This window comes from Ziziphus jujuba, chromosome 8 (assembly GCF_031755915.1).
Source record: "Ziziphus jujuba cultivar Dongzao chromosome 8, ASM3175591v1".
NCBI classification, from domain to species: Eukaryota; Viridiplantae; Streptophyta; class Magnoliopsida; order Rosales; family Rhamnaceae; genus Ziziphus; species Ziziphus jujuba.
The window spans coordinates 18649949-18663808 of NC_083386.1; the positions used below are offsets into that span (position 1 = coordinate 18649949).

General features: G+C 30.0%; 2 protein-coding genes and 1 non-coding gene across 3 annotated transcripts; 1 reads left to right on the forward strand and 2 right to left on the reverse strand.

Annotated features, from left to right (window-relative positions):
* Positions 1 to 926: 926 nt before the first annotated feature.
* Positions 927 to 1729, reverse strand: LOC125421650 (17.8 kDa class I heat shock protein). The gene has a single exon (XM_048470921.2). It carries the CDS (start codon positions 1627 to 1629, stop codon positions 1144 to 1146), a length of 486 nt encoding a protein of 161 aa, XP_048326878.1. The 5' UTR covers positions 1630 to 1729; the 3' UTR covers positions 927 to 1143.
* Positions 1730 to 9802: 8073 nt separating this feature from the next.
* Positions 9803 to 9888, forward strand: LOC132805192 (small nucleolar RNA U31b). The gene has a single exon (XR_009640578.1). It is a non-coding gene; the product is annotated as a small nucleolar RNA U31b (small nucleolar RNA).
* A 1442-nt stretch (positions 9889 to 11330) lies between these two features.
* LOC107413814 (protein FAR1-RELATED SEQUENCE 5) lies at positions 11331 to 12927 on the reverse strand. The gene is made up of 2 exons (XM_060819842.1): positions 11684 to 12927; positions 11331 to 11400 (listed from the first exon to the last, which is right to left on the reverse strand). The coding sequence occupies exons 1-2, from the start codon at positions 12925 to 12927 to the stop codon at positions 11331 to 11333; spliced, it is 1314 nt and encodes a 437-aa protein (XP_060675825.1).
* Positions 12928 to 13860: the final 933 nt, after the last annotated feature.

Sequence of the window (13860 nt, forward strand, 5' to 3'; positions counted from 1 at the left end):
AGAATCCCTATTAATTTTCCCTTGTTGAAAACCCGCTTGCATATAGAACTGACGACCACTTATTACCATTAATTCTGTTGTTAAAGAATTGCTTACCATCGAAGCAGGTTTTGCAAAAGCTTCAATCAGACCACCATTAGAGTTCTGAATTACCTCCCACCTAGACTAATAATACCACCAGGCCAAGAGACAGCATCATCAACATTCAATTTTTTTTATTTTATTTTTTTATTTTTTATTTTTTGCTTGAAAGGGGAGTTATATTATACCAAAAGAGAAGGCAACAAAGGTACAGCTAGGCATGTTGCCTTGAATTAGGAGTGAATCACAATTCACAGTCCTGATTCATAATATCAATAAAAGCTTTAGATAAAGAGAAAGGAGAAATAGGACCACAGCATCAAACATTCAATTTAAACATTATAAGACCCTTAAATTTCAATTTTTTCATTTTGATTGCATTAGAATTTTTGAGAAATGTGAGCCTAAATTTAATATAGTAAAATTCAAATGTATAAAATTACAATTTAAACACTTATGTTTCAACTTTTTCATTTTGATCACATCGGAATTTTTTAGAGACAGGTTAATGTTGACTGTGGACCTAAATTTTTAACATAGTAAAATGCAAATTTACAGCATAAGAAATTTGAAATTGTTGCAAATTAAAACTACATGTTTTAAATTGTAACAAAATGGGTCAAACTGTATCTTAATGTTAATAAAATGGGACAAAATCGCTAGTTGAAAAAAAATCATTGAACAAATATATTCTTAAGTATAAATGTCTAAACCTATTAAACTTAGTGGTCCAAAATATAACATCTAGAAATTAGAAGACATTAAAGTGTAGTTAACCCTTGCACTCTTGGATCGGGGGATTCAAACAAACATTAGATTGGAGTAACTTTGAAATCATTATGACATATGCTAACGAGCAAAATGATTTAATTAATATAACACTCCACTACATATTACAAATTCCATTCAAAAGAACGCACAAACTCCATGAAAACGAAGCCCATAATTTCACAGAAATAAAAGAAGGAAAAAAAGAAAGAAAAACCACAAACCCCATATTAGACTTTATTTTATTTCCTTACATTAAAAAGTTTTTTTTTTTTTTCTCACATTCAAAGAAGCTCAACCAGAAATGTCAATGGTCTTGACATCAGGTTTCTTCACCTCCTCTTTGGGCACAGTGACAGTAAGAACACCATTCTCCATGGTAGCCTTCACCTGCTCGACCTTCGCATTCTCCGGCAGGCGGAACCGCCTCAAGAACTTGCCGCTACTCCTCTCCACGCGGTGCCACTTGTCGTTCTTCTCTTCCTTCTCTTTGCTCCTTTCCCCACTGATCTGGAGCACTCTGCCCTCCTCCACTTCCACTTTCACTTCCTCCTTCTTCAGCCCCGGGAGGTCGGCTTTGAACACATGGGCTTCGGGAGTCTCTTTCCAGTCGATGCGGGTGTTGGCGATCGCCGCCGTCTCATTGGCAAAGTTGGACCGCGGGGCCGAGAGAGATGTGGTGGTGAATGGGAAATCATGGAATGGATCCCAGATGTCCGAAGAGAATGGGTCGAAGACGTTTGTCCTTCGGCCACCGAAGAAGCTCGGAATTAGAGACATTTCTTCGACGCAATCGGGCTTTTTGTTAGCAAAGTGGTAAAGAAAGGGAGCTTATGAGGTTGGTTGTTTTGCTTCGAAAAATGGCTGATTTGGGACGATTAGAGAAAGCAAGGTATTAATAGTAAAAAAAAGGGAGGCATGAGGGGCATGTTGGTAATCTGATACTTGTTCCTGATGCTTCGATGAGAATGGAGAAGTATCTGGTAGAAGGAGCTGTCAAGTAGATGAGAGAAACATAGACCTTTCTCGAATGACTTTCTTTCGGGAATAATCCAAGGGTTAGAGTGACTTTTCGCTTTGCTACTCCTTGGCGTGCTCGTCCTTAACGCCTTTTATATGTCAGCTCCGCATATCTTGGTGGGCCATCCTATTTTACAGGCAAGGCTTTAGCGTCATACCGCGGATCAGATCATTTATTACATTTTAACCAGTTTTATAGTTGATACATTCGGAAGCTTCTTACCGCCAAAAAAATAAAAAACAATATATATATATATATATATATATGTGAAATTTTAGAATTTTCAATTTTATTACAATTACATCTTTGCTTTATCCTTTTTAAAAATTATCATTTAGATTCATATATCAAATTTTGCCAATTAATTTTGATTGTTTAAAATTATAATTACATTTTTACAATATTATGCAATCATCAAATATTGAATTTTATTTTCATTTGATTTTAAATTGTTAAAATTAATTAGTAAAATATACCAAATGATTCCTATGTTTTTAAATTGACAGCAATACCTTTTAAACTTTCAAAAACACGAATCATAACCACAAATGGCTAACCTCGTTTTCCTTATCCTGTTAGGTGCCATGTGAGAAAGGAAAATATTATCATTTTTTTTAAAAAAATATTTGCATCAATGCCCTCTAAATATGTCGATTGTACATTTTCCCCGAAAGCTTTTGAAAAATTTAAGAAATATCATATTTTGAAGCTAAGAAAAGTACAAAAAAAAATCTAAGAAATTTTTTTCTAAACCTTAGAAAACTCAAAATGTATTAAAAAAATTTTGATGTTCCATTAAAATTCATAAAGTTCTAAAAACATTTTCAAAAGCCCTCTAAAACTTATGATGTAAGATAACAATTCTTGTAGGTTTTGTAATAGAAAGTATTAAGTGTTTTGAATTTATTTAATATGATTTACTATAAAAAGGTTTTGTGTGTGATTGTGTGAAAATATGAGTTTGCCTTCACCTATCTAACATATAGTAAGGGTGTAATGGTCTTTTATCTTTTTATTTATTTATTTGTATTTATTGTTGTGAGTTTATAAATTATATCTCTTAAGGTGGAAAGGAGTGTACAAATGGTTAAGTTTGATTGGTGGTTTGATGACATGGTATTTGAGTAAACACTAAGAGTAATGTGTAAAGCTTATATAGATGGTTCAAGTTTCCAATATTCTCTAGAAGACTACATGAGGATTTACAAAACCCATAAGTTATGAAGATAGTAGGAAGTCAACTTTCCAAATAATTTTATGGATAGATTTTTTTTTTTAAGTGATTTTATATTTGCACTAACAGGTTTACCTGATTTTGTACAGATTTTGGATCTTGGTAACCAATAGGTAATTGAGTATTAGGGTTGGACAATTTTTTGAATTAGGAAAAAGGAGTTTTCAGCTTTTATTTATTTTAATTAATGTGAGATAACAAAAAGGAGATATGTTAGTATTTTCTTTAACTTTTCTTTCATATTATTAGTTGAAATAAGTTTTTGGAAACCCTAAGAGTATTTAAATGTTATATTAGTGTTCTTCTTATTTTTCATGATACAAAACCTAGGGAGAAAGAAGGAGAGAATACAAAGGAGATAAAACAAAAAGACTGATAGTTTTCTCTAGGATTTCCATTGGAAGATTGGGGGTGCTTGAAGGTCTGTAGAGAAGTAAATTCCTGTTCCTTGGAATTGTGACAAGGTTCTATATGTTTTAATCTAGTTTAGAAACTAAGGTTATTTTGTTTTGGTTTTTATTCCTGGTTTTTCTTAGTTAGAAATCAGTATCAAAAAAGGGATTTTCATTTGTGAAGAACCAAATGAATCAGGTAGACTTAGTATAGGATGGTCTCTTTTTACTGTATCAGACATTCATGTGATATGATTTTTATTTTTTTGAAATAAGGTTTTAAAGTTTTACACTATGCCAAAATAGTAAATTAGTGATACTAACATTTGATGCTATACAAAAACTGCATTGGCCAAAAGAAAGTTGTGATAATGAACATAAAGTGTCGGCTATAATGCTAAAGTTAGACGGCACTTTCACAATATAGGCATCACTTAGTACCAAGAATAAGCGATACTTTTTTTTGGGGTCGTTTGTTTTATGAATAAAAACATTAGTCAACACTTTTATAAACAAAGCATTAGTAAAAATAATTGATATTGGGCAACGCTTTTGTGAAGAAACCATCGGCTATTATAATCTTTTTTCATAATTTATTTTAATTTTAGTAGTATAAAGAAGAATAATTATATTAAGTAAAAGTGTATACCAAAATAAATAAACAATTTAATTAATTGATGTTTTATTATTAAGGTTGGTGTTATTAATTTGAAATTAAAAAATGCGTAAAAAATAATTTGACTAAGGTTTGGATGATGTTTTTTGATTGAAAAGTGTCAGCTATATGTATTTTTTAATTTATTTTTTAAAGAATATCAACATGTCCTTTGACTTAAAGTAATTTACAATAAGACATAAGATAAAAACTTAAAAAAAAAAAGAAAAAAAAGAAGAACAAATAGCTTCTAAATATCGAAATCATAAAGTTTGAATACGTTTCTAAGTTTAATTACCATAGGTTGAATTAAAATACTAAATATATCAATTAGAAACATAAATACTCTTTAATTAATTGTTATTTAATAAAATAAAGTGATTAATTTGTATGTTGCAAAAAAAATTGGAATTTTTGTTTTTGGTATTTCGACAATAGCGTTGTCTATTAAGTTTTTTTAAAAACAAATATATTCTCCTTTTATTTAATTTTGAGAAACAAAAAAAAAAAATTATATTAATTAGAAGTGTACATCAAAATAAATAAACTATTTAATTAATTGATTTATGTTTCATTAATGTTGATGTTATTAATTTGTAAATTAAAAGAATGTGTAAAAAATTTAATTAAATAAGGTTCGGGTGACACTTTTTGATTGAAAAATTCGTCTATTTGTATTTTTTAATTTATTATTTTTAAAGAAAATCAACATGTCCTATTACTTAAAATAATTTGTATTAAGACATAACGTAAAAAAACAAACGGCCTCTAAATCTTACTTTCTTATAGTTCTTTTAGATTTTTCTTTTAAATAATTTATTTATTGGTGAATATGTAAGCCCTTTGATTATGATAAGAAGATGAATTAAAACAACTTTGATGGTTTTGTAGATTGTTTTCTATAAACTAGAGGAGTTAAAAAAGGCCTGCCGTTTATATGATTAGTCTATGTATTTAATAGCCAGTTAAGATAAAAAATTATTCTTCAATAATATATTCTATAAATTAAGAATATGTCAATTATTTGTACTTGTAAAAATAACTTTTTAATAAAATTGTTTCTAAGAGATTTCTTATCAATAATTGTATCATTAAATACTTGAAAAGAATTATTCAAAAACACTTTTGTATGTAATTTTGAAATTTTCACACATTTTATGCTTTATTAATATGTATCAAAATATTGAATATATTAATTAGTAACATGAAGTAAAAAAATTAATCAACTCATTTAATTTAATTTATTTGTATTTAAATTTCAAATTAATTATTTTTAATTTATTAAAAGTATGAAAATGTAATTATTTCAAATTTAAAAAGAAATAGGCTACGCTTTTAAGATAAGAAAAAAAAAAAAACATTGGCTCTATTGTGAATTTTAAAAATTTAAATGCGTTTTTATGTTTTATTCATAATATGTAAATATAAAATATATTAATTAGTAATATGAAGCAAAATAATTAATATGTTCATTTAATTTATTTGTATTTCAATTTTAACTTAATTATTTTTTAGATTAGTTAAAATTGACAAAGTTTTTTTTTTAATAATTTAAAGGTATTAGGCGACATTTTTAATGTCAAAAGCATCACCAATTATTTTTTTTTTTTTGCAATTTAAATTAATGTTCGGTATTATTCATATGTATCTAAATATTGTAAATATATTAATTAACAATATGAAGCAAAACAATTAATTTTTTTATTTAACTTATTTGTGTTTCAATTTGAAATTAACTATTTTTTAAATCAATAAAAGATTTATAATTTTTTTTTACAATTTAAAAGTATTAAGCGATGCTTTTAACATCAAAAGCATCACCTATTAACTTATTTTTTGGAATGTTAGTTAATATAATGTTTTATTTATATGCATATAAATATTAAGTATATTAATTAATGACGTAAAGCAGAATAATTAATCTGTTCATTTAATTTATTTGTGTTGCAATTTGAAATTAATGATTTTTTAAATTAACAAATGATTTACAAAGTTTGTTTCTTTTTAATAATTTAAACGCATTAGACGATGCTTTTAATGTCAAAAGCATTGCCTATTAGCTTTTTTTTTTTTTTTTTTGGAAATTTTAATTAGTGTTATGTTTCATTCATTTGTATATAAATATTAAATATATTAATTAGCAATATGAAGTAAAAAAATTAATCTGTTCATTTAGTTATTTGTGTTTCAATTTTAACTTAGTAAAATTTTAAATTAATATAAGTTTGACAAAGTTTTTTTATATATACAATTTGAAGGCAATTGGTGGCGCTTTTAACAACAAAAGCGTCGCGTATTAACATATTTTTTAGAATTTTAATTAATGTTATGTTTTAGAATTTTGGAATTTTAATTAGGTGACACTTTTTACAACTTTAAAGTTAATAATTTAACAAACGGTTAGTCCATAGTTAAAAGATAGTTTGGGTGACACTTTTCATGATAAAAGCGTAGACTATTTGTTGAATTTTTTTCTTTTAACTTTTTTACCAATTAAATGTACCATTTGAAATATGAATTAAATATACTAAAATATTACAAATAAGTAAATATAGACGAAAGTAAATAAAATATTACACAAATTAAATTTTCTTCCAAATTTTAAAATCATTTGTATTTGCCTTCAAACTTTTCAATCCTAACCGTTTGATATTTTAAAATCATCTTTAATATCTTAAACAAATATATTGGATGCATTTTCAATCCCCATCTTTTTACCAAGTACAAGCCCTAAGAGAACTTCGAAAGAGTTGAATTGTAATGCACCGATCTAAGAAAATGCCCTAAATTCGAGTTTTTGATCAAGCTTGACCAAGACTGACCAAGTTGACTAAGTGGGTCAAATGATTGACTTTTTACTATGAGAGAAATTTTGTCTTAACTAAGATATCATGGCAAAGAACTCATCAACATGAGTTTGTAAACTAGTAGTACTCCAAAATCGGAGTAAAGAATAGAAAGTTATGGTCAAAATAAGATGCAATCCAGACTTATTAGTGAGCCTAGAGTTGATTTTTTTATCTATATAGATTGATATTGACTCATGTACTATGCGATAATGCTTGTCGATACGAGTCCATAGACTGGTGTTACCCTTAATTTGGAACAATGGTTGAAAAGTTATGGGTTTGTAAAATCATGCCTATCTTTCCCGAGACTCATTTACCATGGCAGTGGAATATTTTACGGAATCTCTGATTTGTGCCATATGTCAACAACTAAGAAGTGTCACATGTCATGTTTAGAAACATGGCACATGTCACGACAGGAGAGTTCCACGTGTCATCCTTGATAAAAGAATTTTTTTCCTTTTCTTTTTCTTTCCTCTCCTCTCTCTCTCTCTTTCTCTGCTCTGACTGATTTGATGCCATTCCAGCAACTGTGGGCCACATGTGCCGGTCGTGATGGAAGCCCACCTGATGGTGGCATCGGTACCTAAATTTCTCGATCAACCGTTGATGGATGTGCCTAGTTTAGGCTAGCGAAGCTAGCAGATGCAACTTTTCTTTTTTCAGCAATTCCACCGTTCTCCGATGGACCCAGTCCATTTTCATACCTTATCCCCCTATTTTGGTCTCAAAAATGGCCTCGATTCATTTAAATTCCAAACTGTGTATGAGGTACATTGAAAGGGAGTTTGGCCAAAACTTTCCACTCTTTTTCGGCCAACACTAGTAGTGTTGAGCCCAACGGTGGTCAGTAGCATGTTCCTCATCTCTTTAGCTTTCTATTGATATCTTGTTTGTGAATTGTAATGGGGTATTTGAAAAGTTTCTATTTTTGAGTAGATTTTATATTTAATGCGATAATTGTGTTAAATTGTGTATGTATGTACATATTTATATACAGATATGTGCACGTATATTTCCTAATGCATATTCTTGCATATATATATATATATACATGCATAAGTATATGTGGGTACTCCTTTATGTGTGTAGATGCATATATATATATACATATTTGAGTATATGAATATATATATATATATATATATAGAATTGCTATGAAGTGAGATTTCTCACAAGGCATGGAGTGAGATGCCGTTACTCTTAACTCCAGTTTGATTTGCACTGTACATTTATTTTGAAAAAAAAAAAACTTGCTGTTGCTTTGCCTGGGTTAAATGAAACGGAGCGTGGCACCTATTTTCAAAAAAAAAAAAAAGAAAAAAAAAAAAAAACAGAACACGAAACTGCAGAGAAGAGAAGCTCCCGCACCTCTAGCTCCAGATCCAGAATCCCTAAATTACCAGCAGCTCAAGCTCACTCTCGTTCTTCTCTGCCGCCAGCGTGCTCCTCTCTGCCGCCCAACACCTCCAGCAGCCACCCCGCACCTCTAGCAACACAGCCGCTTTCAGGTTCGTTCCTTCTCTTCCTCTCTCATTCTGTAATTTTTGGTTATCATCAAACCGATTATACCAAAAGAAAGAATGCTTAGTAGATACGCAAACAATTGATATTGGTTTTGTGCTATTTTGATCTTTATAGAAAGTGCAAGTTCTATTTATGATTTTTTATTTTCTACAATTTATTTATGACACTATGTCTTTTTTTGTTTTTTGTTTTTTTTTTTTTTTTTTTTTTTTAATAAATTTGGGGCGGTAGGGGGAAGTTTATGTTACTAGATAGTTGATGCATTCTTACTTTTGTGAATAACCAGTTAGTCTTGACTCCGATAGGTGGTTATATATTCCATTACTTAATCTTATTTGTTAATTTTTTCTTTTCGTAGTAATTTCATTTTTACCATCTCTGAGTTAAAAGGAAGAGACATATTTGATCTCTGTTACGGTATAACCTCTGCTATATTTTATTTTCTGATTGTAATTATTGCTTAATAAGACTATACAAGAGTTGGTTTTATAAATTTGTCCAGGTATGATGCATTAGTGTATTTCTGTTCTAAGTAATTGGGATATGGAACTGCATAAAAGTTTTTCTGTCCTGTAGGTTGGGCGTCTCAACTGCATTCAAATATTATGCATTCTGCTTCTCTTCACATCAGCTTTGTTGTTGCAACAATTTTTTTTGAGCTGCATTGCTGCTTATTGTTGTAGTCTTGTGTTGAACAAAATAGTCTTCTGCAGCTTGCTTGGTGCAAAATAATGTCGGATTATACATGAATGCAAAAGAATGTTTGATAATTGCAGTGAATATAATTGATGCATTTATTGTATGGTTGTTTTTCCATCTGTGTGAGTATAACAGTTCAAGTACAGAGATCTGTGGGCGAATGGTCTATGCGTTGGGTATAAGCTCCTTGTTGATTTTGAATATAGGTCATTTTATAATGTGAAGTGATTGCTGTTAAGTTGGATAATAGTATATAGAAATTTAGATGTTTCTGTATTTGTATTATGTTCTAGCCCCTTCATTTGAGGAGCTAGTTTAATGATTTGGTCTTGGTGTTGCTGGTTATGTTTTCGGTTTAATTATAATTGTTGTTTAATTTGTCTAAAAGGGTTTTTCTGCAGGTTATGTTTTTTTCTTTTCAACTATTGTTGCAAGGTGGGGATTGACATTTTTATCTGACCCCAGTTACTTTTGAGCAAATAATTTCTATTTAGTTTTCTTATTAATTCTTTAATTCCTTTGATACATATTTTTTGTTTTTGTTTATGGTTAATTTGATTCACCTGGAATGACGGGAGATGTGATGATAGCTTCTGACGCCCAGTTTTACTTGCATGGTTGATGTAATATGGTGTATTTCAATGATAATGATTATCTGATCTCTTCGGTTTTTGAACTTTCTCGTAGTTTTGTTTGAAGTTTTCTCTAGTTTTTAACTCTTTTTACTTCCAGTGTGTTTTAGTTAGTAATATGCAGCATGATATGAGAATGAATGCCCATCAGTTCTGCAGTTGAATGATGTATATTGGCATGCAGTACCATGTCATATCTGTTGCATATTTACGCTATATTACTTAACTTATATCCTTGTTTTTTTTTTTTTTTGTTTTTGCTACTGGATCTTCAATCTTGCCCCATGATGATATATAAATTGGTATCCCCTTGACTGATAAAATTAGCTGGTAACTTGTACTGCATTGGTTGTTGATCACACAGGCTCCTCTTTGTTAGCAACTTTAATGACTTTGAGGCTTCCTTTTTCCGATAGAGTGGCAGGTAATCTAGACTTTGATGATATGTCAACATCCAGTATAAATGAAAGTGCTTGGCAACAAAAGTGTGCTTGTGGTGGTTATATGAAACTGCAGATATCTCGTTCTGAAAAAAATCCAAATAGAAAATTTTGGAAATGCTATAATAATAAGGTAAATATAAAAATTATATATGATATTGTGTTATGAAATTAGTGGATCAATTATTTATTCACCATATGAATGTTATGCAGGATGGTAAATATTGTGGAAAGTTTGTATGGGATGATGAAATACATCGTACACATGGAAACATGAACAAAACGGAGACAGAAATGTTGATTAATGAAATGGTTAGTCTAAATAATAATGTAAGGGAGTTGAATTATACTGCCAAGGGTCTACTTAAAATCTTGACAGAAAAGCAGCAGCATCAAAGGAAAAGCGACTATGACTGGAGATTTCTAACTGTTATTGTTATAGCTACCATATCAATTTGTTATTTTTATAAGAATATGTAGATTTATTAGAAATGATATGTAATAATTTGTACCTGAAAGTATGTTTGACAATTATTAGAGGAATTTGAAGCAATGTGTAAAAATTGTAAAAATTGATATGTGTAAAAATTGTATTTGATATGTGTAAAAATTATTGAACGGTCATACACTGGCAATCAAATAGCAACTTTTATTTTAAAAACAAACAAACAATTACATAACATAGTTTATGAGCCGAAAAATATAAAAGCTATATAACTTAGTTTCCACAAACAAATGCTTACTATCAATATATATGTATATGAAAAATCAGTTTTTATATAATAAGATGAACTAACTTTTATATTTTTCAGATTTAAATATATAATAATAAAAATATAATTATAATTTGAATATGAATAATTCTACAGAAGTTGCTTTAAAAACTACAAAATGTGACACATTACACATAGGTCCAAAAACCAGCATATGTTTAAATAATCAAAGTGACCAAATTACACATAGTTCTCATACATTACACATAGTTTTCATACAACCAGCTTTCAAATTCATATTGATATTCATAATCTCCTATCAATCTTCATGGTCACACAGCTTCCACGATATGACAATTACGACCTTTTTGCACCATGTAAATTTGATCCTACAATAAAAATAACATTATGAGGATTCAAATTACCAGCATAAAAAAAGTTTATGTCTAGTCATATAGAAGAAATTACCAGCATGAGAAGTTAAGTCATCATCCTCACTTGCCGAATTGGAATTGATGTCTTGGTCATTCATTGTAGATCTATATGATAAAAAAATAAAATATATATTACAAAGCTGAAAAATTATATGAATAAAATTATCTTGCATATATAAAATTATTTTTTGCTTAATATATATATATATATATCTAAGAGAGAATCTCATATATTTACCTTTCTTGCAACCGAGGACAATTCCTCTTATCGTGTTGCTGTCCACGAAGTCCACATCCTCGACAAAGGAGTGATTTTGAAACTAACATCTCTTTTGGATTTTTAAATCTTTTCCCACATCCTTTTGATCGTACATGTGACGGATTATTAATACTTGGAAGCTCTTTTGTACTTATTTTGCTAGTTGTTTCTGGCACTGTCATTCCATCACCATTCATTTCTTTAATTTTACCACGTAGCAATTCAATCTCATTCAAAATAAATTTGGTACCCTCAACTGTAAGAGATGCATCATCAATTAAATTAGAACAAGCTCGAGATAAACTTGCATGCCTAGTTACCAATGACATATCGTCATGGTCATTCATTTCTTGACCATTGTTATCCCACACTTCACCAATTTTTGCACTTTTTGTCCATCTCCTAAGAATGTATTCGCTTGGCAAAAACATGACTTGTTTAATTCGAAAGTAGGCTAATATATGTCTACATGGAATTCCATTAAAGTTAAATAGCCTACAACTGCATGACACAGAATCTGAAAGTTTATTATATTTAAGCTGTCTATTCCTTGATGAGCAACTTCCACTAGCCTTCCGTACACTATAAAACATAGACTCATCATCCTCAAACGTGCAACTTAAGAAATACGCAGAACTTTCAAATAACTCATCTTGAAAAATTATAAAATTTCTTTTTGTGTAAATTTTCACCATTTGAGTCTCCATTGGGCACATAGTTTTCAACTTTGGTTGCTCATTCACATCAATATGATCTGCAACTAACTCATAATGTCTTTGATGATTAATAGCTCTATTAAAACGTACAATAAAGTCCATCAATGAATTTTTGTTTGAGATGTACCTTTTGAAAAATGCATGTGAACTTTTTGCTCTTTGACTGCTCAACATTCCTGCATTGAATATATGATTAAAATAAACAGGAACCCACTTGTTACGGATTTCATACATTTGGCGCAACCATGTATTATCTCCCAAATTACTATTCTTCAACAACTTAGCCCAACTAGTCTCAAACTCTTCAATAGTCTCCGAGTTACAAATTATATTTTTGAACCAATGATAGTTATCCCGATAAACCATTGTATTTATCTTCTCCGCAAATTTATTCAAAATATGCCAGATACAGTATCGATGACAAGTTGATGGAAGAACTTGAGCAATGGCCTTCGTCATTGCAGGATTTTGATCCGTAATAATCACTTGAGGTGCAACCCTCGGCATTGCATCCAACAATTAATTGAATAACCAAATAAAAGATTCGGTTTTTTCACCACTCAACAAAGCACATCCAAAAATAACAGTCTGACCATGATGGTTTACTCCTGCCAATGGAGAAAATATCATATCGTATTTATTCATGTTGTAAGTTGTGTCAAACACTACTACATCACCAAAGAAATGATACGATCTCCTTGCAAAAGGATCTGCCCAGAAGCATCTAACAAGCCTGCTTTCTTCATCGAGTTCATACTTAAAGTAAAAGGTTGGATTTTTTTCTTCCTCAGAAGAAAAAAATTCAATTAACAATTCTGCATCATTATCTTTTTGTTCATCTCTCACCCTCTGTCCATAGTTCCTTATATCTTTCTCAACACATCCGATATTTTGAGGACCACCAGCTTCTATTTCTAGCACCCTTATTTGTTGACACATTGGAATATTTGCTTCTGATAACTATTGGCTCAAACCTCTTTTTACAGCTAATACAACTCTATGAGATCTTAACAAATGTATCTTGCTTGGAGTAGCAAGTGCATGGTTATGCTCGTCTACAAATTGACTAACAATCCAATTTGGTCCTGTTTGACTCTTAACCACTGTCATCTTAGCTTTGCAGCCAACTCGAACTAATCCTCGATTCCTTTCACCAGATCTTTGAACTGTATGTTTTTCTTTCTTCTGATAATATTCATTTGTCTCTCCTTACTTAAAACACACAAACTGTTTCCATATTAGCTCATTTGTTCCTTTTTTTCTCTTACTAGTACTCATTCTTGCACTAAATCCACATTCTTTTGCATATGCATTGTAAAATTGAAAAGCCTCTTCAATTGTTTGAAATTCTTGTTTAACTTTTGGCTTTTTTTGTTCTACAACTTGTGGAGTGTACAACTGAGTTCCAGTGTCGTCTGACATATTGCTGCAAGCAAATTT